The following is a 27,413-nucleotide window of genomic DNA, read 5'->3' as shown; positions in this document are numbered from 1 at the left end:
CCATAGCAAACTTACAGTAAGTTGAAGTCTTTGCTTTCAGCAGAGAAATGTGCGAAAGCATTGGAGGTTTTTGAGGAGAGAGTGAAGTGTTCTGAGCAGCATTAGAAAAAGGTAAATTGTGCAGCTGCAGGTATGATAGATTGAAAAGGGGAGTCGCTCGAGGCGGGAAAACCAGTAAGGAGAGCCCAGCCAGGAGGTGAAAAAGGCTTGAACCAGGGTGGTGATTAAAGCAGAAGAACCAGCAGGAATTAGAGATTGACTGGATGTGGGATGTAAATGACAGGGGGAGTCGAAGGAGACATGAAGGTGGTGAACTTAAAGTTCAGGGCCAGGGAGGAGAAGTGTGAGGGAAGAGAATTCAGTTTGGGGCATAATGAGTTTAAGGCGCTGGCCCTTCACTCAGGTGGAGATGCCCTGGAGGCAGGAGGTGGTCAGTGAGTCAATCAGTGGTACTTACTGAGCACTTACTGTGTACAGCTCACTGTACTAAATGCTTGGGAACATACAATGCAACAGAGTTGGTAGACGCTTTCGCTGCCCAAGAGGAGCTTGCATTCTTGAAGGGGAGACATATTAAGATAAATTATGGATATGTATATAAGTGCTGTGCTGTTGAGGGTGGGGTGAATATCAAATGTTTAAAGGGTACATGTCCAAGTACACGGGTAACCCAGAAGGGACAGGGGGCTAGGGGAAATGAGGGCTAAGTTGAGAAAGGCCTCATGGAGGAGATGTGATTTTAAAGGTGGGGAGAGTGGCGGGCTGTCTGATATTTAGTGGGAGGGAGTTCCAGGCCAAAGGGAGGAAGTGGGCAAGAGTCGGCAGCGAAATAGATGAGATGGAGGCAGAGTGAGCAAGCTAGTGTTAGAGGAGCGAAGTAGTGGACTGTGTTACAGTAGGAAATTGGCCAGGTATAGTAGGAGGGCCCAAGGTGATTGGGTGCTTTAAAGCCAATGGTAAGGAGTTTAAGGAGTTTCTGTTTGACATGAAGGTGGATGAGCAACTGCTGGAGGTTCTTGAGGAGTGGGGAAATATGGATTGAACGTTTTTTCAGAGAAATGATCTGGGCAGCAAGGTGAAGTATGGACTGGAGTAGGGAGAGACAGGAGGCAGAAAAGTCAGTGAGGAGGCTGATGCAGTAGTCAGGGAGGATATAAGTGCCTGGGTCAGCATAGCAGCAGTTTGAATGGAGGGGAAAGGGCGGATTTTCACCATGCTGTGAAGGTAGAACCGATGAGATGCGGTGACACTGAATATGTGGATTGAATGAGAGGTGAAACAAGCGAGAGGACAGATTTGGTAGCCTCCTGCAAAGAGGTGTAGCTGAAGCTATGTGATCAGATGAGCTCCCTGAGAGAATTGGGTGTAAAGGGAAACTAGATTATTAATCAGTGGTACTTACTGAGCGCTTAATCTAGAACTTTGCAGGGCACCCATAGTTAATGGGTGAGGAGAGGGAAAGGAAATAAGAAACAGTTAGAAGTAGGAAGAGAGAGTTTCCAAGGGGGAGGGTGTGTCAGCCTAGTTCAGAGGCATCCCAGAGGCTGAGGAGGATTAGGACAGAGTAAGGCCCTACATTTAGCCAGAAGGAGTCCTTGGTGAGCACTGTCTCACCTAGAGTTCAGGGCATGAATCCAGATTTCAGGGGTTTGAGAAGAGGAGGCAAGCTGAATAGACAGCCCATACAGCCCATTCGAAGAAGTTGAGCAGAGTGTGGGCATGGAGATAAGGTGAGAGCAGTAGGGTGTGGTGGGCTGGGCGGATGGCTTTTTTCTACATGGGGAAGACTTGAGCTTGTAAACAAGCAAGGGGAAAGGAGCCCGAGGCCCGTGAGAGATCAAAGAGTGAGGGAAAGAGGTCCTCTCCTTTACCTAACTTTCCTATCACAGTTGACAATCCTCCCTGTCTCTGAAGCCCACAATCTTGGTGTTCTCGTTGTTTCTGCCCTCTCTCTCTCACCTCCCTTATTAATTCCCTCACCATACCCTAGCACTTTCTGGATCTGCCCCTTCCTCTCCATCTCAACGACCCCTGCCCAGATCCCAGTGCTTGTCATATCCCCGGCTTGACCCCTGCATCAGCCTCTTCTCTGATCTTCCTGCCTCCAGTCTTTCCTCTCTCCAGTTCTTACCTCACTTCGTTGCCTGGAGTAGTTTTCTAAAATACTGTTCTGTACATATCTTCCTCCTCCTCGAAAACCTTAAGTGGTTACCCATACCTCTCCACATCAAGTAGCAACTTCTGACCATTGGCTGAATCAGCTCTCTCTCTTTGACTCATCTACCCACTTCTCCCACTCACACCCATCATTTTTCTCAAGCTAACCCCATTGTGTGTCATTCTCATTTCTCCCCCCTCCAGCCCCTGGATCTCTCCCTCCCTCCGGCTTGGAATCCCCTCCTGCTACACATCCAGTGAACCACAGCTCTCCCCATCTTCAAAGCCCTTCTGACATCTCATCTCCCAGAGACTTTCCCTGATTACTTTTCTCTTTTCCCCAGGTTCTGACCACCCCCCCTCAAGTACCACACCAGCTGTTCTAGCCATCTATGTGCTTATTTAATCACAATTACCTGTAGCTTTTCTACATGTAATAATCACTGACTCATTTACAGATCCAATTTCCCTTCCATCTCCTGTCTGTAAATTATTTTTGTGTCGGTCTTCCCCATCTCAGAACAGAAATAGTGGCTGCACATAGAGACTTAGAGGGTGGTGTACACCTCCTGGATTGTGGGGCACATGGGACCCTCTAAATAATAATAATAATTATTATTATTACTTTTATCATTATTGTGATATTAAGCCCCAGGTTTGTGCCAAGCACTGTAGTAAGCGCTGAGGTAGATATGGTACTTCCCAAGCGCTTAGTACAGTGCTCTGCACATAGTAAGCGCTCAATAAATACGATTGATGATGATACGGTATAAGCAGATCATTCACCTTGCCTGTACCTATGGGGCTCACAGGCTGAGGGAAGGAGAAGTTATTGAATCCCCATTTTACAGATGAGGAAATTGAGGCCCAGAGGAGTTAAGTGACTTGCCCAAGATCACACGGCAGCCACACTGCTTTCTTCTGGCACACGACCCTGGGGCTTGATTTTGGCTGGTTGATGTCAATGGGATTTATTGAGCGCTTACTGTGTGCAGAGCACTGTACTAAGCACTTGGGAGAGTCTGTTATAGCAGAGTGGGTAGACACGTTCCCTGCCCACAACAAGCTTGCAGTGTAGTCAGTCAGTGGTGTTTATTGAGTGCTTACTGTGGGCAGAGCACTGTAATAAGCGCTTGGGGGAGTACAATATAAAAATAAACAGACATATTCCATGCCCACAATGAGCTTATAGCCTAGAGGGGGAGAAAGGCATTAATATAAATAGATAAATTACATGTACATAAGTGCTAGGGGGCTGGGAGGGGGGCTGAATACGCGCTTACAAGGATAAAGTTAAATTCTTTTGAATCTGGACTGCATTTCCTTTTTTCTGCTCTGAACTCTCCCCCAGCCCAGTCTCTCCCCAGATCCACCCAGATTCCATTGTCCTAAGATAGGAGTTAATAAGTAAACAAAGCCTAGGAGTTGTGCTTAGTCAGATTTACTTTTCTTCTTCAGTGTTTCCAGTGTTGGAAGTTCAGAGCAGGGAGCTTGGTCTGCAGGCATCAGGTGTCAAAGAGATTTTCTGGAGATTGAGAGATGGCTTCATTTCAGACTTTTATATTTTGCCTCACTTTTAGGGAGTTTAGGGAAAGCGTTTTTTTCCTCGTGGGCATGGCCTAGTGGAAAGAACACAACTAGTGCTCAATAAATACCATTGCTTGAGTGATAGGCAGGGAGTCAGGAGACCTGGGTCCGCCACCTGCCTGCTGCGTGACCTTGGGCGAGTTCCTAACCTTCTCTGTCCTTCGGTTTCCTCATCTGGAAAATGGGCATTTAAATACCTGATCACCCTCCCCCTCAGACCGTGACCCCCACGTGGGACAGAAACTGGGTCCGATCTGATTGTATTGTACTTTCCCCAGGGCTTAGTGCATAGGACAAGCTGCACAAATGCCACTCTTTATTAATGTTATTATTATGAAGAATAATGATGATAATTGTTTGGCTTCTCAGGAGAAAGGGGGAAACAGCACCTTCTTGTCTGACTCTGTTCCTCTTGCTTTAGGACAGCAACAAAGAAAGCAGCAAAGTGTCCAAGCCCCACAAATTCACCAAGGAACACCGGGAGCGACCTAGGAAAGACTCTGAAAGCAAGGGCTCCTCCAAGGACCTTGAGCGAGAACCAAACAAGCCCTCCAAGGACTCTTCCAGGAAACCAGCGGAGAACAAGCCGCCCAAGGAGGAGAAGGCTCCTCCTAAAGCAGCTTTCAAGGAACCCAAACTGGCTGTGAGAGAGACTAAACTGGAAAGCATGTCTCCCAAAGGTGGGCCCCAACCCGAGCCCAAGTCTGCCAGTAAAAGGCCCTCCAATGTGGAATCGCCAAAGCCGAGCGCCAAAAAGCCCAAAAAGAGCAGCTCCAAAGGGGTGAGGAATCTGCAGGGGGCCTCTCCCCGTACTTCGTCTTCCTCCCACACCGAGAAGAAGCCGGCCAAGGAGAAGGGCAACGCCAAGGTGGAGAAGGTGAAATCTGAAAGCGAGGCTAAGGAGGTGAAGAAGCCTGTGGAGATGGAGGAGTCCAATTCTGAGGATGAGGCTTCCTTCAAGTCAGAGGTGAGAAAAGTTAGAGAAGCAGTGTGGCTCAGCAGAAAGGGCACGGGCTTTGGAGTCAGAGGTCATGGGTTTGAATCCCGGCTCCACCGATTGTCAGCTGTGTGATTTTGGGCAAGTCACTTAACATATGTGCCTCAGTTACCTCATCTGAAAAATGAGGATTAAGACTGTGAGCCCCACGTGGGACAACCTGATCACCTTATATCCCCCCCAGCGCTTAGAACAGTGCTTTGCATGTAGTAAGCGCTTAACAAATGCCATCATTATTATTATTATAAAAGGTCTCTTCTCTTGCCCCTCCCCGCTCTGCCAACAGGCCAGGTTGGCCTGGAGGATCCCTGGAGCACTGATCGGGGAATGGGGGCTGAGGGAAAGTTTTGATGTCGGGGGAGGGAGGAGCCACTGGGAGCCTCCACCCGTTTCTGAACTTTTTTTTTGATTTTTTGGGAAATCCACAGGGAATGTGGAGGAGGCTGGCCAACCTTACACTAACTGGAGTAGGGCCAGCTGGGCATGGTTGCTGTGTACTGGAGTTTACTCACTCCAGGCAGGTTTCTGCTGCAGTCCGGAGTTCCTGTTTCTTCACACACCCCACCCCTCCGTTAGAGTCCTGGCACCCCAGGAGCCCTCCAGATTGTGAGGGGCCTTTTCTAGAGAGACCATGGAGGGGGTGAATGGTGCACTACTTTAATTGCACCATTTGAGGGGTAGCACACCCCTCAAAGGCAGCTGTTTTGCTCGCTGCTCATTGAGATTTCTACCTTCCTCCATACTAAATACCTTGGGCTCTCTGATTCTGGAAGTATTGCCTGTGTTTTACAGTCAAACTGAGCATTTTGTTTTGGTTGGCTTGCCTGTGGTTTCTCCAGTCTCCGGACTTCAGAGATTTTAATGTGAGAATAGGAACCAAAGCGTTTGTTTTACACCTGCTGGTTGGGTCTGTGATACTTGCATCGATTCCCCCTCCTCCATCCCTACGTCTTTGGAATGACTTGAATTTTGCCAGAGGAATCGCTCGCCTCCGTCCACTGGGCTTGGATCCCGTTGGAAGGGCAGCGTGTCCTGTTGTGGGGGGGGGGGGCCGAGTGATTTGCCTGGGGGATTTCCCCGGGAGGGAGTGTTGCACTATCATTGGGGGTGCATATGAATGCCAAGACTGTGGTCTTCCAGTTGAGAGTCTCATTTCAAATGCCCTTTGCCAAACAAGCAAGCCATTTAGCTGCGAGAATGAAGCGCCCCTTAGCTTCTGACACTTAGGAGGGCCAAGGGGGAAGGAAATCGAGCTAGAATGAAAATCTCTGGAAGATTCATATTCTGCACTCAGGTGTACACTTGAGCATTTGTGTAAGGGAGCTTGCAGTTTTGCATCGTAGACCCCTTGAGATCGTAAAAAGAATGCAGGTCTGGAACTCTACCTCCTTTTTACTAGGTAAGATGGCTATTATTCTATTAAGCCCTCGATTTGGGCCAGGCTCAGTGCCATGCTAAGGGCTGGGATGGAGCCAAATAAATTCAGACCCAGTCCCTGTCCCCAGAGAGGCTGAAGATCTAAGTCGGCAGGGGGTGGGCGGTCTTAGTCTAAAAAGCGATCAGAAATACGACCCCATTGTATCCAGCCCGGCTGCTTTACGAAAGCCTTAAATCTCATAATATCCTTGATTGGGAGGAGACGCTGGTTTTATACTTTTTTGCTCTGCAGAGCCGTTTTATTTGAAGGACCCTTGCTAGATCTTTATCCCACTCTACAGCATTCAGATCACTGCTGAAGAATCTAAACAGTGTCGGGGGCTGTTCCATTGCCAAAGGGCTAATGCTTTTGGAACGGTCAGCCCTAGCTAGTCCTTTCAGGCTGGCACAAAGCCCTCCCTGCCATTCTGTTAGCCGCCCGCGGGCACACACGATCCCGGGCAGCATGGGCTGCCCGACTCGAGAAGTGCCCAGCTGGAAGGGAGCATGGCAAGGGGCAGAGCCAGCATCTGAATGTATTCAGCAATCCCCACCCACCCGTCGTGGCTGCCATCCTGCTCCTGAGCAGGAATTTGGACCCAGTTCCAAAATGGTGTAACAAAGCTCTTCTGCTGACAGCACACCGCCCCCCCACCCCCTCTCCCTCAGGTTAGCGGAGCATACTCCTTTGAATCTAGGGGGTGAGGTGGCGGGGTGTGTGTGTGTTTGTGTGTGTGTGTCCGCCCCTGCTGTCCCCCCTCTCTCCCTTCTCTCTGTGCTCAAGAACTCTAGATGTTTATGCACTCCCAGCCTACTGTGGAGCAATTCTTGAAGTTGGGTTATGGAGTTGAGGGTTATCTCCTGATTTTCGCATTAAAGGGCATTTATTTTCAAACTTGAGCCCCAGACTGGCCAGCCCTAACTTCGGTCCAGACTGGACCCTTCCTCTCCCAGCCTTCGGGCAACAGTTCCCAAAGTTACTCACTTTAGGACAGACTGCCCGCCCCCCCTCCTGTAGGCAAAGCAGCTGCAACGATCCAGCATCTGGAACGTGGCTTGGCAGGGCCTTCTCAGACAAACAATCTCAGGCGTAGTTTTCAGAGGCCCTGGCCTTGGGGTGGGAATTGGAAGGCACTGTGCTTAACTTGAAACTGATGGACTGCCCCTGGCAAATTTAAGAAAGGAAATTGTAAGGATAGGTCCTGGACTTTCCTGTGCTCCTCAGGCTTGGGTCTGAAGTTCTGATCTGTGCACAGCAATCAATCAATCGTATTTATTGAGCGCTTACTGTGTGCAGAGCACTGGACTAAGCGCTTGGGAAGTACAAGTCGGCAACACATAGAGACAGTCCCTACCCAACAGCGGGCTCACAGTCTAGAAGGGGGAGACAGAGAACAAAACCAAACATACTAACAAAATAAAATAAATAGAATAGATATGTACAAGTAAGATAGAGTAATAAATATGTACAAGCATATATACAGCTTCACTGAAGGCATGGATTGTTGTCATACAGTAGTTGGGCTGATAGAAGTGCGAGTCTTTGCTTCCTGGTTTTAATCAATAGTACTTGTTAAACACATAACTGTGACGGGCACTGTACTTAGCACTGGGATAGAGACAAGCTAATCAGATTGGACACAGTCCCTGTCCCACATGGGGCTTGCAGTCTAAATTCAAGGGAGGAGGATTTAGTCCCCATTTGCCAGCTGAGGAAACTGAGGCACGGAGAAGTGAAGTGACTCGCCCCAGGTCATCTGGCGGGCGCGTGGGAGAGCCGGGATTAGAATCCAGGTCCTCTGAATCCCAGGCTCGTGCTCTTCGAGAAGCAGCATGGCGTAGTGGATAGAGCACTGGCCTGGGAGTCAGAAGGTCATGAGTTCTAATCCCGGCCCTGACACTTGTCTGCTGTGTGACCTGAGGCAAGTCACTTCACTTCTCTGGGCTCATCTGTAAAATGGGGATTGAGGCTGCGAGCCCAGTGTGGGTTGGGGACTGTGTCCACCCTGATTTGCTTGTATCCACTCCAGTGCGTAGAACAATGCCTGGCCCATAGTAAGCACTTAACAAATGCCATAATTATCATTATTATTATTATTATTATTTCCACTAGGCCACGCTGCTTCACTTGGAAGAGAACTCGTACAATAGAGTTGGTAGACCCGAGCTCTACCCTCAAGGAGCTAACAGTCTCTAGTGGAATTTAAAAATGTCATTTCAGCTGGTGGCAGAGTCTCTCTGTAGGTGAGTCTAGGTTGTTTTAGAATTGTTCACCCTCCACAGTGGGAATTAATTTTCACCCACCTGTGAGTGGAGGCTTGAAGACAGGAGAAGCACTCAAATGCAGATTGGAGGTGAACTGATCTAATCCCCTCTCCGCTACCTTGGCTGGGTTGGCTCCCTGGGTAAGGGCTCTGCCCAGGAATGGCTAGAGGAGGTCCCTCCTCCGCGTGCTGGCCCAGGTTGGTCTGCTCCCCACCTTGGGGAATAGATGATTTCACACCATGCACCCTATTACTTGCCAAGATGTGATTTTTGCCCGTAGGTTTGTACTGTTGAAACCAATTCATTTCATTTTGATTTTCCTAGGTTCTGCTACCCTCGGTTCTCATCGATGTGCATTGCATTCTCCCAGGCGTTTAGTACGGTGCTCTGCACACAGTAAATGCTCAGTAAATACCATTGATTGATCCATCGACCTTATGGTTACGTTCTCGATGAACCCCCCCGTTAAGGAAAAGTGGCGCTGCAGCACGTGGGCCTTGACCGACGCTGCTCACCCGCCCGCAAGTGCACAGCACATGTGGAATTTAGCCCCAGCCTTCCCTTTTGTCATGTTTAGTGTCCTAAGCAGCATGGTCTAGTGGAGAGAGCCCAGGCCCCGGAGACAGAAGGACCTGGGTTCTGGTCCCGGCTCCTCCGCTTTTCTGCTCTGTGACCTTGGGCAAGTCACTTCACTTCTCTGGGCCTCAGTTACCTCATCTGGAAAATGGGGATTAAGACTGTGAGCCCCATGTGGGACAGGGACTGTGTCCAACCTGATTGCTAGTATCTACCCCAGCACTTAGAGCAGTTCTTGACACACAGTACGCGCTTAGCAGATACCATCATTGTTATTATTGTTATCATTTGATCCAGGAAAACTCCCCACTGGCAGTGCAGTCCCTGAGCACTGCACATGCATCCTGGAATTGGATGAATTGATTGGCCCAGTGCAGAAATCCTGGGCTTTCTCCTGGGAGCTGGGCCTCTCTGGCCCAGATCCCGCTTCATTTGCTCAGGTGTCAGTGGCCGTGCCTCATGAGAAACCAAGGGCAGTCTGGCCCCCCCTCCGCCCCCAGCATACACACAAAGCAATAAATTTCCCATGAAGAGGCGGGTGGCTCATACCTGCTAAGAACTGCAAAAATTGCGTTCGTAACAGAGCCCGGTTCTCCCGGATCCTAATGCGGTGAGAAGTTTAGCATCTTGGAAGGAGCATGATTTGGGGATCGAGGACTACATTGCACAGATACCGCTGCCATGATCTAGAGCTCTGAAAGAGCCAATCCTCCACCCAAAGCGAAACACTTAGGGCGGTGAATTCATTAAGGATCGCACCTACCTAAAAGAAACTTCCCTCCTGGGATCTGGTGGTGATTGCGGGACCCCTCTCACTCCACCCCCAGCCAGTCTCTGGAGTTACGGTGTTACACTACTCCAAGGCACGTGGCCAAGATTGCCCTCTGGGTGCCAGCTGAAATGCCAATTGTGACATAGACCCAGGTCTTCCCTAACAAGTTCCTCTTACTACACGAGTCTTTGCACCAACTCTGTTCTATTGTACTCTCCCAAGCACTGAGTGCAGTGCTCTGCACATAGTAAGCGCTCATTAAATGGCATCGTTAGATTGATTTGGATAGACCACTATTAGGGAATTCACCCTGCATTGTTGGAAGAATGGTCCCTAATAGGGATAGACCGCAGTTACCAATGGTGGGAGAAGCAGTTGTGTTTTGGTCAAGACGGTTAGACTATAACACGAGCTTTCGTTAACAGTGGGCTCGTCGGGAATGTGGCCCCACCCCCTGTGGTGTAGAACTGAGCATTCTTCTGAACGTGCCTAACTGCTCCTGGGAAATAACTGCCCCTTGGGGGATGGGCTCATAATGTATAACTGCAAAGTGGGTGGCATAATTTGGAAGTGGAGCCCGAATGTAGCGTGTCTGTGATCGCTGTTGGGGATAGAATCCTAGGTCTGGCCCTACTAGGCAAAATTGTAAGTGTTTGTGGTTCTGAGTATCCAAGCGGAGGCCGGGGGAGGTACACACAGATCACTCATCAATCAATCAATCAATCGTATTTATTGAGAGCTTACTGTGTGCAGAGCACTGTACTAAGCGCTTGGGAAATACAAGTTGGCAACATATAGAGACAGTCCCTACCCAACAGTGGGCCCACAGTCTAGAAGGGGAAGACAGAACAAAACCAAACATATTAACAAAAAATAAATGGAATAGATAGGTACAAGTAAAATAAATAGAGTAATAAATATGTACAAACATATATACAGGTGCTGTGGGGAAGGGAAGGAGGTTCCGGCTTCCAGAGCAGGGAAGCAGTGCGGCCTGGTGAGAAGAACATGGGCCTGGGAATCGGAAGACCCGGATGCTCATCCCAGCTCTGCCATTTGCCTGCCGTGTGACCTTCTCTGTGCCTCAGTTTCCTCTTCTGGGAAATGGGGATTCAGTCCTCCTCCCTCCTACTTAGACTGTGAGCCCCAAATGGGACAGGGACTGTGTCCAGCCCGACTATCTTGTGTCTTCTCCAGCACTTTGTGCAGGGCTTGGCACATAGTAAGTGCGAAATACTGGCTCTGCACACAGTAAGCGCTCAATAAATGCGATTGAATGAATGATTGTATGATTTAAATACATACAATTAATTGATTGCTCATTTTTATTTAGAGCCTAATGGCATCTAGCTACGTCCCTGAGCTCACCAGTACCCAGACCCGGAGCACACTCACATTGTTCGCAAGCCTGTTCAGTAGTGTGCTTGCACGTGTACAGTAAAATCCAACATGGAGGTCCCCTGAGGATAGGAGACATACCTGGGAGGTATCTGTGAGCACTGACGTGCCATAGTATACAGTAATGATAATAATTTTTGTTAAATGCTTACTACGTGCCAGACACTGTACTAAGCGCTGAGGTGGAGATACACACAGATCACTCATGGTCCGGCTTCCAAAGCAGGGAAGCAGTGCGGCCTGGTGAAAAGAACATGGGCCTGGGAAACGGAAGACCTGGATGCTCATCCCAGCTCTGCCACTTGCCTGCAAGTTGAGTTGGACCCAACGTCCGTCCCATCATGTGGGACTCTGTCTCAATTCCCATTTTAGTAAGTAATTGAGGCACAGAGAAGTTAAGTAACTTGCCCAAGATCACACAGCAGAGAAGTGGTGGAGCAGGGATTAGAACCCATGACCTCTGACTCCATTCAGTAGTATTTATTGAGCACTTACTGTGTGCAGAGCACTGTACTAAGCGCTTGGAAAGTACAACAGAGCAATAAAGAGTGACAATCCCTGCCCACAATGAACTCACAGTCTGGGCGGGGGAGACAGACATCAAGTAAACAGGCATCAATGTAAATAAATAGAATTATAGATATATACGTAAGTGCTGTGGGGTGAGCGGGGAAGAGAGAAGGGATTGGGAGGTGAGGAAAAGTGGGGCTTAATCTGGGAAGGCCTCTTGGAGGAGGTGCACCTTCAGAAGGGCATTGAAGGTGGGGAGAGTAGCAGATTCGAGGAAGGAGGGCTTTCCAGGTCAGAGGTAGGTCATGGGCCAGGAGTCGGCGGCGAGACAGGTGAGATGGCGACACAGCAAGAAAGCACCAGAGGAGCGGAGTGTGCGGGCTGGGATGTAGAAAGAGAGAAGGGAGGCCTGTGCTCTATCCACTACACCGTGAGGCTTCTCTATATGGGCAGCACTGTTTTGGAGTTCAGGAACCGTGCCATGGATTGGTTCTGAACAGTGTTCAGCAATGTTGTGGCCTTTCAACAAAATTAGAGACATCATTTTTGACTGCTGCTGTGCACCTATTCCCCGCTCACCTTTTAGGATTTGGGAGTAAGAGCATGAAGGCGAGCAACTAGAGGAAGGACGGGTAGCTCTTTGGTCGGTTTACCTAAAAGTCATAATGGGTGTGCGCTGGGCAAACGTGGAATTGATCTCCAAATGCCACACCAGGGCGAGGGAGCACTGAAGCTTGAAGCAGATTCAAAAGCAAGGAGAACCCTATCTTCAGCCAGTATGTGATAAGCACCTCACATCAGCCTCCTTGCTGACCTTCCTGCCGCCTGTCTCTCCCCACTCCAGTCCATACTTCACTCTGCTGTGCACAGATCGTTTTTTCTACAAAAGAGGCTCAGTTCACATCTCCCCACTCTTCAAGAACCTCAAGTGGTTGCCCACCCACCTCTGCCTAATAATAATTATAATAATAATAGTGTGCGGTATTAAGTTCTTACTGTGCACCAAGCACTGTACTAAGCATTGGGGAAGATACAAGATAATCAGTTCCCACATGGGCTCACAGTCCAAGTAGGAGGGAGAACAGGTATTGAATCCCTCTTTTGCACAGAAAAGTTACGTGAATTGCCCGAGGGCTCATCAGGTAAATGGCAGAGCCAGAATTAGAACTCAGGTCCTTTAACTAGGCCCATGCTCTTTCCGCTAGGCCACACCGCTTTTCATCTCTGCATCAAGCTCCTTACCATCAGCTTTAAAACAGCGCTCGATTGCTAATTTCCTGCTGCAACCGTCTTTACGTTTTGCTCCTGTGCTACCAACCTGCTCACTGTACCCCACTGTCGTCTATCTTGCCACTGACCCCCTCGCTCGCATCCTCCCTCTGCTTTGATATCCCTCTTCACGTCCGAGAGTTCATCACTCTCCCCACCTTCAAAGTGTTATTAAAATCATGTTTCGAAGAGGCCTTCCCCAAATAAGTCTTCTAGGTACTTAGATCTGTCCCTTCTAAACCCTTGATATTCACTCCACCCACTGGCCTCCAACACTTATGTACTTTGTCATTTATTTTCATGTCTGTCTCCCCCTCTAGACTGTAAGCTCATTGTGGGAAGGGAACGTGCCTACCAACTCCAATATATTGTACTCTCCCAAACGCTTAGTACAGTGCCCCGCACACAGTAAGCACTCAATAAATACCATCATTTGTTTGATTATGCCCACAGGACATGCCAGCAGCTTCAACCGCAGTGTGAATAGACTCATAGGTGATCGCTGTTGGATTACCAGAGTGAAAGGGGGTGTGTAGCTGTCCCTCACTGACCATCTCACAGTTTCTCCCCCCGCTGCCCCCCCTGCAAGGGTCTTGATGCTGCTTTCAGAGACAGAATCCCGGGTGGGATGGCTCGCGGGTTTGACCCAGGGATGAATGGCGTTGCTCATGGTCTGATGGCCTCTATTGGCGGCAGGGCTGTTTAGTCCTTGGCTTCCATGGAGCATGACAGGCCTCAGCAGCCGTTTTTGTTGCCTTTATTGAAAGGGGGCCCAGGGGAAGCAGGCCGGGGGCATGCCAGGCTTTCAAAAGGAGCTGCCACTCTTGCAGATATAAGTTGTCATGGCCACCTCTTCAGAGGGTTCCCCCTCCCCGCCGTCCCTGCTCCCCCTTCTCTGCCCTCGCCCCGAGTTTTGGCAGCAGTGGGTGGGGAGACCTCGATGACAATGTGGGACTCAGACAGACCCGGCTGCCAAGCAACACAGGACCTGGTATGGTGCCCATGTGTGAGCCCTGGCCCAGGGGCTGGCATGGCGGGGGATACCGACGCCTGAAATCTGATAGCCCTTGTCCAGTCTTTTGGAGCAGTGGCCGATTTCTTTTTAGCGTAGCGCCACCCGGCGACGTTAGGCAGTACAGCCTGGGGGCAGTGAGAAATAGCCGCAATTCAGTTACAAGGAAATTCTGAAGCAATGAGTGAGTCATTCGATCGATCATTAGACGCAGACATTGGAGAAAATCCTTGGTTGCGGTCCCGTTGGATTAGGGCACTCCAAGCCGTTCTCGATAGATGACTGCTTGGCCCGGGGACAGAGCTCCCAAGAGCATCCGTCCCCCAAACCCGGGTCAACACGGCCTGAGGAGGCTGGAAGTGGACCAGTTCACCTTGGAAACCTTTAGGTACAAGTGGGCGAGGAGAGCACTTGTGCGGTTGTCGAGCGTGTGGCGATGCGCTGCCCCTGTTGACTTGTGGAAAGCTTTTTGCAGTGGGTGGGCATCTCTTACTGTCTTGATCCAGTGGCTTGGTTCCCTGGCTGAAAACAATTGTCCAGGCTTCTTGTCTTGGCAGATGGGAAAACCAAGGTTGTCTATTTCTTGGGCCACCTCATGGAGCTACTTCTGCTTCCCATCCGAGGAGCCAGTTAGGGCTTCCCCAGGAGGATCTGGTCTGGTCCGGTTCTTTTGGGTGCAGAGTCAGGGATCGTGACTGGTCTGGAGCATCTCTGGACATGAAGATTCCGATAAGACCAGTGCCAGCTGGAACCCCTGGGATCCAGCATACCTGAGGGAAATGGCAAGCCACCAGCTCATCATTCTGCTCTTTCAAGTCCTGGGGTAGAGCCAGTTTCTAGGGCTCAACCCAGCCTCGCTTCAACATCTGCTTCCCCCCCTGCCCCTTACCCCAGCCCCCACCCCTCTGTTGGGACATGTGGCTTCTTTGTCGAGGATCCTCCCAGTGATCTGGCTCTGGAATCAAAAATCTACAGGTTGGGGTTTGAGTGGAGTGGAGAAGAGCTCACTGAGGTGGTAGTACCCAGCACTCATCGCGGCAAGGCCCTGTGGTGAAAGCCGGAGGATTTCTGCTTCCCATTCCTGAGGGGGTGGAGGATGGGAATCCAAAAGAAGCAGCGTGGCCTAGTGGAAGGCACACAGGCTTGGGAGTCAGAGGACCTGGGTTCTAATTCTGGCTCTGCTACTTGCCTGCTGTGGGACCTTGGACAAGTCACTTCTTGGTGCCTCAGTTTCTTCATCTGGAAAATGGGGAATCCACCCCCATTCTCCCTCCTCCTTAGACTGTGAGCCCCCTTGTGGGGCAGGGACTGCATCCGATCTGATAATTTTGTATCTAGCCCAGCGCTCAGTACAGTGCTTAGTGCGTAGTGAGCACTTAACAAAAATTGTTATTATTATTAATAATAATTGGATGTTCAGGACTTGCTTGGGGGGCTTTGCGAAGAACTGGGAAATGGAAACCACTCTCTCATTAGCCCCTGGAGACAGGCCTAATTGGCTAAGAACTTGTGGCATTTATGTATATTGTTGTGTATATTCAATTTTGTAGTCAACCAATTATGTATTCTGATCAACTTTAAACATTTTATGTCTGTGCCACCCCTCCCCTCCACCCTGTTACAATACAAGATCCATGTGGGCAGGGAACTTGTTCCGTGCTTCCGTTGTAGTTGCCCAAGAGCATAGTACAGTGTGTTGGGCTCAATAAAGGCTACTACTACCTCTACCACTGTGGTCTTTTAAGCCCTTTTGGAGGGGGAAAAAATGTAGACTACAATAACCTACTGTTCTGAGTTCAAGTGTACTAGACAGTATTTTATTTTTCTCCATACTTTTCAGTGGATTGAAAGATTAAGATTTGTTTTCTTTTTTTTTTCCTTTTATGGGGGGTGAAGTCTGTCCAGTCCAGTCCTTCCAACTCCAGCTCCAGCTCAGACTCCAGTTCGGATTCGGATTTTGAGCCATCTCAGAACCACAGTCAAGGTGTGTTGCAAGGAAGCGTTTCCAGGAATCACTGTGAATTTTTATTCGAGGCCTTGGCCCCTGTCTCTCCTCTGCCATCCTGACCCTACGGAGAAGGCCAAGGTCTATTGATTTCACACTAAGGATGGAAAGGCCAATTTTGAAAGGGTGCCATGTTTACTGAGATCCTGTGTCCATTAAGTGACTTATTTATTTTGCCTCAGGGCACTAATGATTCAAGCTCCAGGAATCTGGATGGCTGCATCTTGCTGCAGATTGTATCTTGTGGAATAGAGTGCAACCTCAAAAATCTGGACCCTTCAGAGCCCCTGCCACCTCTCCACCCCTTCCTTCTCCAGAAGCTGCTAGCACTGGAGTATGAGAGAGGCCCAAACTGGCTCTTGCTCTGCTTTCCCTCCCATTTTTTGTGTCCCTTCCCTCCCTCTGGAGTGACACTTATCAGCAACCTGTTCCCTCCTCTTCCCTTCAGGAAAAGGGTCCTCGGGACTTTGGAAAAATGAAGAGATTCCAGCAGGCCCGGGCCCTGAACATTCTGGGTCCCTGAGGTTTCACTGCCCTACACTTTCATTTGACCTTTTTGGAAAAAAAAAAAAAGGCACCTTGTGTCACATAGGCCCTTTCCCTGTTTCTTCTTGATCGTTTTGCTGATCGAAGCCTACTGTGACTTAAGTTGTTTTTCAGAGGGCTTACCTCAGCGTCTCTAAAGTTATTGGTGTGTGAAGTCATTCTAATTTTTCCTTAGGAAAAGCTCTGATCATTTTTGGAAGTACCATTCTTTATCGAAGAATTTGCAAATTTAATCCGATCATTTAGCATTGTTCTCTATTCCTGGTGCGTTTTTGCCTTCCTCCAATTCTCCACAAACTCTGAGGAAAAGGGAGAGTTTCTGAAAGGGCTCCCCCAAGGTAACTCCAGCTGCAAGCACTCATGTGGAAAAGAGGACCGTTTAGAAGGGACCAGGTAAGGACAAAAAAAAACAGCGGCCTGGAAAGAGGTGAAGAGCAGCAAGGCCACGTACTGCCTGTCTCCCTGAGGGGCCAGGGGGAGGCTTCCTCAGAGCCCCCCACACTGGTGCTGGGCCTTGCCAATGCCGAACTCGAACAAGAGCGTCTGCCCCCAAAAGCCGGTCGGTTTCTGACCTGGCCCAGCCTGCCCCTAGGGCAGTGAATCGGAACCAGACAGAGTGAAGCCAAATTGGCTCACAGAAAGGAAGCCAGCCTGTCCCAGAAGCAGTTTGTCTGGCCTTTGGAGGAGCAGGAGAGTTTCCGTAGCCTGGCGTCCCTAATTCCCCTGCCCTGGGCCTTTCCCCATTTGCTGCTTTTGAGCCCCATGTTCGTAGGTTACAAGGCCATCGTAGCATCTGCTGGGCAAAGCAAGCTTCCCGTGCTCCAGGGGCAGCTAAGTCTCTCTCCTTGGGGTTGAATGTGGTGATTAGTGGCCGTCCTGAGATACCGTGCTGTGCTTACCTGATGGCTGGAAAATGTGCCCTACTATAATTATGTGTACACTGTGGAAGAGATGTTCACACATCTGGATTTTCCCCATTCCCTGCTGGCATTACCAGGCCTTGGGTAGTGCTTCTGCTCGCATGCACGCTCGCTCTCTTTCTCACTCTCTTACTCTCTCTATCTCACACACTCATTCACTGTACTCCTCCACTGGCCTGTCTGCCTTGTGTTCATAGATCTCTAAGATTGGGAGGTGGGGAGGGAGTGCGGGGGGGCCCCCGGGGCCCAAGAAGCCAGCTCAGCTCATTTTTAGGAGTCACGGTGTGCTACTGCCAATTTCCACCGGTTGTGCAGGCTGCTGCCACTCCTGTCTCTGGGACCTCTTTAGAGCTCCCTGGGAACCCCCTCCCCAGCTAAGAGGGGGAAGTTATAGGCTCCTGTGCTTAGATGGGGGAGGCAGGGTGATGTAGGAGGAAGAGGACGGGGCTGGAAGAACCAGGAGGAGCGGGAGTCTAATCACAGTGGTGCCACTGACCCTCTAAGTGACCTTTGGATGGGCCTGCCTGAGCCTCGGTGCCCTCAACTGTAAGATGGGAACACTCTAAATCTCTCCCTTCCCTCCAGCAACTTGATGGGAAAGCCCTTTGGACGCTATACATTTGAACGCCATTCCAGCACTTAGTACAGTGCCTGGCATATAGTAAGCGCTTAACGAATACCATAAAAAAAAAAAAACCTCTGCCCCGGAGTGGGGAAGAAGTAGGGCTGGCAATGCAGGGGAGAAAAAAAACCAGTCCGCAGTCGTGTTCCCAAAGGAAATTAAGGGTTTCGTGTCACAGTTCCTGATTAGCTACCCCCATCCCGTCAGCCTCCTCAACGCATAGATTTGCCATTTGTTTATGCTCGTCTGTTCCACGTACCTGCTCTTCCATTACGTCTGTTGTCTCCACCATTAGATTGAGAGCTCCTCTAAGGCCGGGGTCGCGTCTTTTACTACTTCTGTCCATCCCCCAAATGCCTTCTCCCAGTCGGTGCTGCTGATTCCATTCTACACGTAGAGGGTGGGGTTGGAGTTATCCTGCTGCCTGCTGGGAAAGTTGAACGTTGGCCCAATTCCAGTCCGTTGGTCTTGTTCGTTAATGACAGTTATTCATCGTGGGCCCCTCAGATTTGTAAGGAAGGTGTCCAGAAAAGTGGGAAAGAGGTTGTTTAGAGTGTAGCCCCCCCCTCCCCCCCATTACCCGGCAGTGTGGTTGGGCAAGCTGTGACCGTAAGTGCTGACCTCAGGGTGCCTAACTCAGCGTTGGGCCAGGGTAATTTAATTGAGCGAGGTCTTAGCCTAACGCTAGCACCACTGGCTAGGCACGGTGCTAGCCATCGAGTTAGTGACCTAGCTGGGGGTCGAGTGTCAATGACATCAGGGGTTCCCGTCCCTCAAAGCAGCTGGTTATGATAAACACTTAGATCTTGTTAGCTCACTTCTAAGGCGCTCGGAACAGTCAGCAAGCGTTGTTTGAGGGCCCCTACCAGACACTTGAGTACATGTTGAAGAATAAGTATGGTCTCTGCCCTCTAGGAATTTATCGTCTGCCGTATTCAGACCAAGCGGATGCAGAATCCGCAAAGAACGTGCCCCCACTAATAGGCTTACAAGAAAGAATCGAGGGAGAGGAATGGGTCCTGAAGTGTACCTACGTGCTGGAGGATGGGTACCTTCCTGGAGAAGGTGGGTCTTTAACTGTGACTTAAGCACTCACTGTGTCATCTGCTCTTCCCGTCTCTCTCGTCCCCCGACCCCCCAACCCCGTGACTCAGGGCCCCTGCGTTCCATGGTGGAGGACCTGCAGTCAGAAGAATCGGACGACGACGACTCTTCTTCTGGGGAGGAGGCAGCCGTCAAAAGCAATCCCACGAGGGATTCCAGGTGATGAGCCGAGGCTACGGGGCGCTGGCGTCGCCAGCCCGGGCTCCGTGAGTTGGTGGCAACTAAGAGTTGAGCCCGGAGGGGAGGGGAGGAAACAGGCCCTGGAAAGCAGTAGACTTTCCCAACCGGCCTCTCCTGGAGAGGCCCGAGGAGCTGAGCTACAGCCAATGGCTACAGCAGATGTGAGGAAAGGCAGATTTCTGGGAGTGACAGTGGCCAGATGGGAGACTGCCTCCATCCTGCCAACAAATCAGTATCGTTGTGTGCAGACAGAAGGGCATTAGAGAAATATTATTCATGAGATGATTCTCTCAGATCAGTTCCCTGCCAGGTTGCCAGTGCCTCTCCCCGGCACCATAATACCACCCAGGTGGGGTGTGGAGACTCAGCTCTAAACAGTTTAGTGCCCCTTCCCTCTGTCCCCCTCTCCCCGACTGAACTCCCCTACTGCCCTCCTGAATCCTATCCCTGAAAAAACATGTGCCCTTTCCCTGTACCCGCCCCCCAAGAGATCCAGGGGTTTCAGTCTGTCCTACTGCCCCTTTGTCTCCCTTCCACTCCAGAAAGGCTAGCAAACCAATTTCACCTCTCTGCCCCTACCCAAGAAAAGTCTGCTGTTAAGATCTGCTGGCACCCCAGCTGCTCACAGACTCTGCCTTCCAAGGCAAGCTAAGCTAGTCGGAGTGGGCACGAGAAGGGGTGTGCCAGAGTGAGCCCAGCGTGGAGGGGGGAGCCCTGGTCCCGGAGCATGGACGTGGCCCAGGACTCTCTTCTGGGTGTGATGGTAGCCCCAAGACTGGGTCGCCTAGTCTGGGCTCTCTTCTGCTTCAGCATTAGTTCAGCGAGTTGACCGAGGGGCCCAGCCACCCCTCGACACGCTGGGCTTTGCGCCGGACCCGGCCAGAGCAGGACCCTAGTATGGGCCGGTGTGAAAGAAGGCAGGGCAAGCTAAGAAGTGAGGGCAGGAATAACACTGGTGGGGAAAGAAGCAAAGTTCCCCTTGCAGCTTTCAGATGGGTAGCAGGTACAGTGGGGATCTCCTGCATCTGGGGCCTGGACCCTCCCTCTGCTCGTCTGTACGGAGAACTGAGAGCGCCTGCCTGTTCCTTGCTTTCTCATCCTTAGAGAGGAAACTTGGTGGCACTCCCGCCCTCCCCTTCCTGTTGAGCTCGCCAAAATTACTCCCGGAGGAGATTTTCCACCCGACACACAGGGCAGCAGTTGTTGCTTTTTGCATTTGGCCCCTTCAACTTGCTGCCAAATCCATGGAGCAGCAATGATGGCAGTTACCCGTGTGCCTCAGTCGCAGACAAGCACTATACCTACCGCGGAAGAACCCATCCCCTAATTAGCTCTCCTTGCTCCAGAGGGAGGGCAGAACATTTTGGGTGCAGGCTTCGTTGGCTCTGCTTTGTGGTGAGGGCCAAATGAACCAAATGAACTAGGACTGTTTTTTGCTTTGTTCCCTTGGAGAATTTCCTCTACCTGGAAGCCAAAGATGAGTGGGGCTTCTTTTTGCACCCAGTTTGAGGTTTCCTCCCCAGCCTCTGGTGTGACCCAGGAGACCCCAACCTGTCCTAGGAGTCAGCTGCAAGCACCTGACTGTATGGTCTTCTGGTGGCACAGTGAAAAACGGGATGGAGGAGGGAAGAAGGGAGAGTTGGTAACAAAACAAACACAAAAGCAAGCAGCCCTCCCCGAGCGTCTCGGGGGGGCAGCGGCAGAAGAGGAGATCCAGATCCCCCAAATCGGGGATCTTCATTCGGGGCTGTTGCTTTTCAGATTGAGTTTCAGTGACAGTGACAGCGACAACAGTGCAGACTCATGCCTGCCCAGTCGAGAAGCCCCTCCTGCGCAGAAGCTGCCCCCAGCCAACAACAAGGTATGTGCCCCAACGGTGCCCCTCCCCTCCGACCTCTGCTCCCCAAAAGGGGGACCCAGAGAATCCTAATAGCAGAAATGATTCTTGAGTTGGTCCGAATGACCAAATGCCAGATCCCAGAGGAGTGGGTGTAGGCGGGCTTCAGTGGCCAAAGAAAATTCATTAGTGGCCAGAACTGGATCTGCATGAGTTGATGGACGGCTGCATCTGGGACTGGTCTGAATAAAAAAAAGTCCAGTTCAGGTTGGCTCTTTGGTCTCCAAGCCTGCGAATTCTGTTATTTCTGAGCAGTGTGGAGCAGAACGGCCAAATCTGAAAGGGCTTGCCAACCGATCCTGAGAGGAAAACTGACTGAATGTGGGTGGAAAGTTCACTTCAGGGCAGTTTGATGGGAACTAAGTAGCCATTAGTTGCCAAGTGGCCAGGCCAGGGTTGCTCTTGGGTTCCACCTTAATAGCCCAGCAACTTTCTGGCTGGCCGGCAAGCCTAGAATAGTTAGAGGTCACCCGGAACCTGGCTCCCTGACCTCCACCTCTCATTGCTTCGAGAACACCCCTCTTCTTCCCGAGCCTCCTAGAGATACGGGAGAGGAGGGCAGCGGACAGAGAGGAAAGGGAGACCAGAAGGTAGCCTAAGTACTGCAGACATTGAGGACCAAGATGATGGCAGCAGGAAACAAAGATGTGTGCTCTGTTTCATGCGGGCTTAGTAGTAGGGCTCGGGGAGGGGAGAGAATCTGGAAACTCAGGCCACGGAGTGGATAAAGGACTGGGGCTAAAGATGAAGTTGAGAACACGGTGAGGGGTGTTGAGGCCAATTTGTGGCTACGGGCTCCTAGCTCAGTACCAGTGCCAGGTGTATTGCCACTGTCTTGTGGTACACAGAAATCAATATCTCTCTTTCTCTCTCTCTCTCTCTCTCTCTCTCTCTCTCTCTTCTCTCCTCTTCTCCCTCCTTCCCCCCTCCACCTTATCTCCCCCCAGCCTTCTGCTGGCTCTAAGCAAACTGTTTTTCAAACCCTGCAGGCATCTGGCAGAAAGAGTCCAGAACCCTGCAGCAAACCGGAAAAGATCCTGAAGAAGGGAACCTATGACAAGGTGAGGGGTGGGTGGGGCGGGGACAGGCAGGGCAGCTTCCCCTGGTCTGTGCAAAGTTGAGGGGTAGGGGCCGGTTACTGTTGAACAGTGAGTGAGGTGTCAGTGCAGGGGGCGTTCAGCTCACCTCCCTGGAGGAAGCTGCTTCTCCACACCATCCACTCTGGGGTCTGGTCTTTAGTGCAAGAAACCCTGGTTCCCAAACAGCTGGGGCTGGATATACACTGCCCACACCTACCCAGGGTTTGGGAGTGCATTTCCTTCCAGCTCTGAGTTCTGCCCTGTGGAAGCAGTGGGAGCGAGTATTGCTGTTTTTAGGTAATGGCCCTGCAGAACCAGTATTGTACCACTTATTTACAGAATGACTGACTCCATTGTCTGTCTGTCTGTCTGTCTGTCTGTCTATAGAATCCTTGGTTACCTTTGGGGCTTGAAGCAACAAAACCAAATCTCCAAGTTGTTGGTTTTTTTTTGCTTGTTTGTTCATTTGTTTTTGTTTTAAAACCCCTGTTGATTCAACAGGGCTCCTTTTGGTGGCCTTTGAAAAGAGACTTGCCATGCTCACTGTGCTGTGCTCACTGCTCAGTGATTAGCATCCGGGTGCTAAGGGGAATGTGACATCCAGCAGACCAAATCTTTCTTTTTCCCATCTGTATGAGAACTCTAGAGATTCCAGAATCAGTTTTCCTCATCCCTGACTTTGAACTGCATTGCGCCGTGCCTTGGTGATGGGTCGCTAGTCAGCTCCAAACAGGAAACAGACCTCAAAAGCATTCTTCCTGAACCAGTTTTGTTTGGGCCCACCTCTTCAACCAGCCTTTTGTAGGAACTTGGTAATGTCAGCCATCATCCTAGAGAAGCGCTGTAGTGTAGTGGAAAGAGCCCGGGCCTGGGAATCGGAGGACCTGGGTTCTAATCCTGACTCTAGCCACTTGTCTGCTGTTATAACCTTGGGCAAGTCACTTCACTTCTGAGATGTGCCTCAGTTCCCTCATCTGCAGAGCGGGGAGTCAACACCTGTTCTCTCTCCCACTTAGACTGTAGCTCCATGCGGGACCCAATAATCTTGTCTGTACCCCAGCACTTAGTACAGCACTTGGCACATAGTAAGTGCTTAACAAATACCACAGTTATTATTTTTATCATCTAGGACCCAGAGCAGTGCAATTGTGGAATCGGGATGAACTGGTCTCGGGCCCCTCTGAAAAATGCTGCCCCCAAAGTCACGTTGTTTACCTTTTAAGCACTCCCAAAGCAACCTTGCTGCAGTTTGACCACACCTGGCCCAGTCGGCTGCCTCCTCTATCAGTACTGGGATTGGCCTTGGAGCGGGGGAGGCCCCTGACCTGCCTGCCTTGTGACCTTGGGCAAGTCACTCAACTTTTCTGGGTCTCAGTTTCCTCGTCTGCAAAAGGGTGTAAGAGATCAGCCCTCCCCACCTCTTAGATTGTGAGCCCCGTGTCGGGTGGGGACTGTGTCCGAGCTGATTCTCTGCGCCTCCCCCCCGCACTCAGCCCAGTGCTTGTGCCTTCTTAATGAATATCAGATTGGCGGAGGAGCTTCCAGCCCGCCCAGGGGGGCTCCGGGGGGGCCTCCCAGGGCCCGCCCGCTCGGATGACGCCTCCCAAAGATGGCACTCGCGGGGAAGGAAGATTCCAGCCCCCATGCCTGATGGGGTGCTGGGGTTTGGTGAAGAGGGCACATTCCTCAGAAATGCTAGACAGGGTCTCCTTTGTTCTGGTTTAGACGGTGTAAGCTAACAGGAATGAGCGCGGCACTTTTCCGGGCCTTTCTTGATCTGGCTCACTGAGTGAGAATTCCAAGGGCCCCATTGTGGGCCAGCAGGTAGCGTCCTGGCTGGGAGCCAGAAGGTCCGGGGGCCGGGGACCTACCTCTGCACGGTCAGAGACTGAGGGACGATGGTCTGGGTCCGACCCGATTTTGTCTTGGACGTTCTCCCCCTTCCCCCACCCTCCCACGCTCAGTTCCAGGCTGAAGCCACAATAAGTGGTTAACCAAAACCGCTGTTGTTACTGGCGAAGCGGAGCTGGGGATGCCGTGAGCATCAGTGCAATTTTAAGAACTCGGACCGGGGCACTGGGTTTCCATAAAGAGCTTAGAGGCCTGGCCCGACCGACTGCTCCTGGCCCCTGGGCCCCGATCTCGTCAGGGAGGGGAACGGTTGGGCAGAAGACCATCCGGTGGGACGGTCGGAGCCGAGCCGAGAATCGGATCTCCTAAGCGAGAGGGAAGCCGGTCGGCGGGGAGCCTCGGGGCCGGAACCCCTTCCGACCCCAGGTTGGCTCAGCCCTAAGGGGCCGTTTGCCCGCCGGGCAGAGTCCCGCCCCCCCAGCCGTCGGGGGAGAGCTTCCTCCGGGACCACCCCGGGGCGGGGCTGGCAGCTCGCCCCTGTCCCTTCCGCCACTCCGGGGCTGTGTGCGCTTGGGGCAGGCCCCGCGTCCACCTTGTTCCGCCCTGTTTCACCGTGGTCTTTTGCAGGCCTACACTGACGAGCTGGTGGAGCTTCACAGGCGGTTGATGGCACTCCGGGAGCGCAACGTGCTGCAGCAGGTAGGGATCTCCTTAAAGCTGAGCCCGTCGCTCCCTGGGCGGCTCAGCCAGCTCCGGGTGCCTGCCTAGTTCACGGTCAAAGCCAGAGAGAAGTGTGGCTCTTGGATGAACTTCCACCAGAGGGTATTTGGCTGCAGCTTCGAGGGTGCAGACGCTTTTGTGGCCAAACGCCAAGTGGACCCGGCCCCGAGCTCCGGCTGGCCAGGCTAGGCCTGGGCCAGAGGAGCACCGGGTGAAACGGGGGGGTGGGGGTCCTTCCCCCAAGGGCCCAGGACCCTCCTGGGGAGGAGCTCGCAGGTTGTCGCTGGCCCACTGCCACCCAACCCTGGGTCCCCCCGCATTCAAGGGTGCCGGCCAGTGCCCCGGGGGGCCTGGTTCAGAATCCGCCCGTAGCTGCCCGGGCACCCCATCGTCAGCGTGAAGCCATGTGGTTCTGGTTGTCACGGGGAGTAGGTGAAGTTTGGAACAGCAGAAAGCGAGGTATCCTGGCTTCATCCCCCCAAGCCCTAAACGTGGGTGTCTCCGAACCCCGTTTTGAGAGAAGAGGCTGTGGCGGGGGAGAGTGGAGCCTGTGAAGGTAGCTCCCGGAGCCCCAAGCCGCCTCGGAAGTCTGACCCCCGCTCCCTCGGCATGGAGTCCTTGGGGAGTCTCCAAGAAAACGGGGGTGAGGGTGGGCATGCTCAAAGCCTCCCCGAATCCCCCGGGAATCCTCCCTCTGCCCCTCGACCCTTGGAGAGTCCAATTGGAAGCGAAGCTTCCCCCGAACACACCACAGTGCCTACCTGGGATCCTCCCCGCCTCCAGGGTTTCATTGGTACTTTGGTGACGGAGGCCAGTTTGGAAGGGGAAGGGGTGGGGGTGGGGGAGGGGCATAGAGCAATTTGGGGCCGTTTTAAGGAGTCTTGCCTTCCGCTGTCATCGAGCTCTCTACCCTCTCCCCCCACCCCCCAATGGCTCCCAGAATTCCAGTTGAATCTGAAGCCTTTCCCTGCCTCCCCTCCTTTGCATTTGGGGATTCCATCAAAGACTTCCAGGAACTTGAGTTTGGGGCAATGGTGGCTATCGTGCCAGCGCTTGTCCTGGCTGCACTTGGTGCTCTGCCTGGGGCAAAGAGAGGAGGATCCACCGGATCCCCTCGGCCTCATCTGCTCTCCATCCTCTTGGCCTTGCACCCTTCATGCACTGTGCCACTGCCTCTCTCTTTTCAGATTGTGAATCTCATCGAGGAAACCGGCCATTTTAACGTCACCAACACCACCTTTGACTTTGATCTTTTCTCTCTGGATGAGACAACCGTCCGCAAACTGCAGAGTTATTTGGAAGCCGTGGCCACATGACAGCCGGCCCTGGATGTGGGCTGCCTTTGAACCCAGAAAACCCGAAATCCAGTCTCCCAGTCCCAGGAACCAAGCCCCCCGAACTTGGCCTTTTCCTTCTTTTCTCGATGTGTCCGTCCGGTCCCCCTCCCCCCTTCCTCCTCCCGCCCCCCTCCTCTTCCCCTGTCTCTTCCCCTGACCCTTCTCCTCCTCCCCGCCACCCCAGCCCCCGAAGCGCTGCACTGCCTTAGAGAACAGCCATGCTCTAGCGAATGCACAGCCAGCTGCACTTTTCCTCGTAGGCTTCGAACGAGCCCCCACATTGAGTCTGCCCTGCCTAGCTACGCAAGGACGCTCGGGCTCAGGTACCGAGTTGGAGCGACAGAGGAAGCTGCTCCCTGCTGCACAGAGGGGTTTGCTTGGAAAAACTGCTTGGGCCTGAGGGCCCCTTTCAGGTCTCTCTTTGAGACCGGAAGAAATCGGTTCAGTGATCTCTTCCCCTGCTGCACGGGGAACTGTGCGCCGTGAGCGCCGTGGGCGCTGTGGACGCGATGGCAGCCCTGGGAAGCTGGCCTCGCGTTTGAGGACAGTCGTGGCTTCCCGCGTGGCCCGATGGGTCGGTCGCTGTATCCCCTAGAGAACGGTTTGGCGCCCGAGCCGCCCCCGCCAGCCCCCGCTCTTCAGAAGGCATTGTTCTAGCCACGGGGCCGGGCCTTGTTCTCGGGGTCAGCTTCTGAGAGGGCGAACGAGCTGCCTTCAGAGTCTCCCATCTCCCAAGGCTTCTGAGACCTCTTGTTTTGCTGATGCCAGGCCTGAAGCAGTCTCACTCCTTTCAGTCTGCTCTAACTGTAATAGGACTCAAAATTGTACGCTGTATATTTTCTATATATATTATATATATATATATATATATATGTATGTATGTATGTACTGGATGTATAAGAGGGCCTCGTCGGGCTTCACATTTTCAGGGTGCGTGTGTGCGTGCGTGCGTGTGTGCGCGCGTGTGCGTGTGTGTGCGCGTTTGTGTGTTGTGTTTTTTTTTTTATGGCAACAGCCCGTGGGAGGAAGGAATACGGTTTGACCCTTTTGTTGACATGTCTCTCGTGGACAGGTTCTAGTGTCTGAAAGCTGAATGGTCATGTTTGAAGCATTCTGGGTCCTGGAAGGGACTGCCTGATTAATTTTCATCGGTCAGTGTCAGAATACTTTCTGCCAAAATGTGGTTTGTGTTC

General features: G+C 51.9%; 1 protein-coding gene across 1 annotated transcript in view; it reads left to right on the top strand.

The window, feature by feature from the left end:
- Nucleotides 1-27,046, top strand: part of MLLT1 (MLLT1 super elongation complex subunit) — a 71,060-nt gene extending 44,014 nt beyond the window's left edge. The window contains exons 6-12 of the mRNA XM_038772960.1: nt 4,166-4,711; nt 15,856-15,943; nt 19,207-19,315; nt 21,098-21,197; nt 22,223-22,294; nt 24,791-24,862; nt 26,071-27,046. Of these exons, the coding sequence (XP_038628888.1) occupies nt 4,166-4,711; nt 15,856-15,943; nt 19,207-19,315; nt 21,098-21,197; nt 22,223-22,294; nt 24,791-24,862; nt 26,071-26,199 (1,116 nt within the window). The 3' untranslated portion in view covers nt 26,200-27,046. The remainder of the gene's footprint in view (nt 1-4,165; nt 4,712-15,855; nt 15,944-19,206; nt 19,316-21,097; nt 21,198-22,222; nt 22,295-24,790; nt 24,863-26,070) is intronic.
- The last annotated feature ends 367 nt before the right edge of the window (nt 27,047-27,413 follow it).

This window comes from Tachyglossus aculeatus, chromosome X1 (genome assembly GCF_015852505.1).
Source record: "Tachyglossus aculeatus isolate mTacAcu1 chromosome X1, mTacAcu1.pri, whole genome shotgun sequence".
Lineage (NCBI taxonomy): Eukaryota > Metazoa > Chordata > Mammalia > Monotremata > Tachyglossidae > Tachyglossus > Tachyglossus aculeatus.
This window is presented reverse-complemented; position numbering and strand designations above follow the sequence as displayed.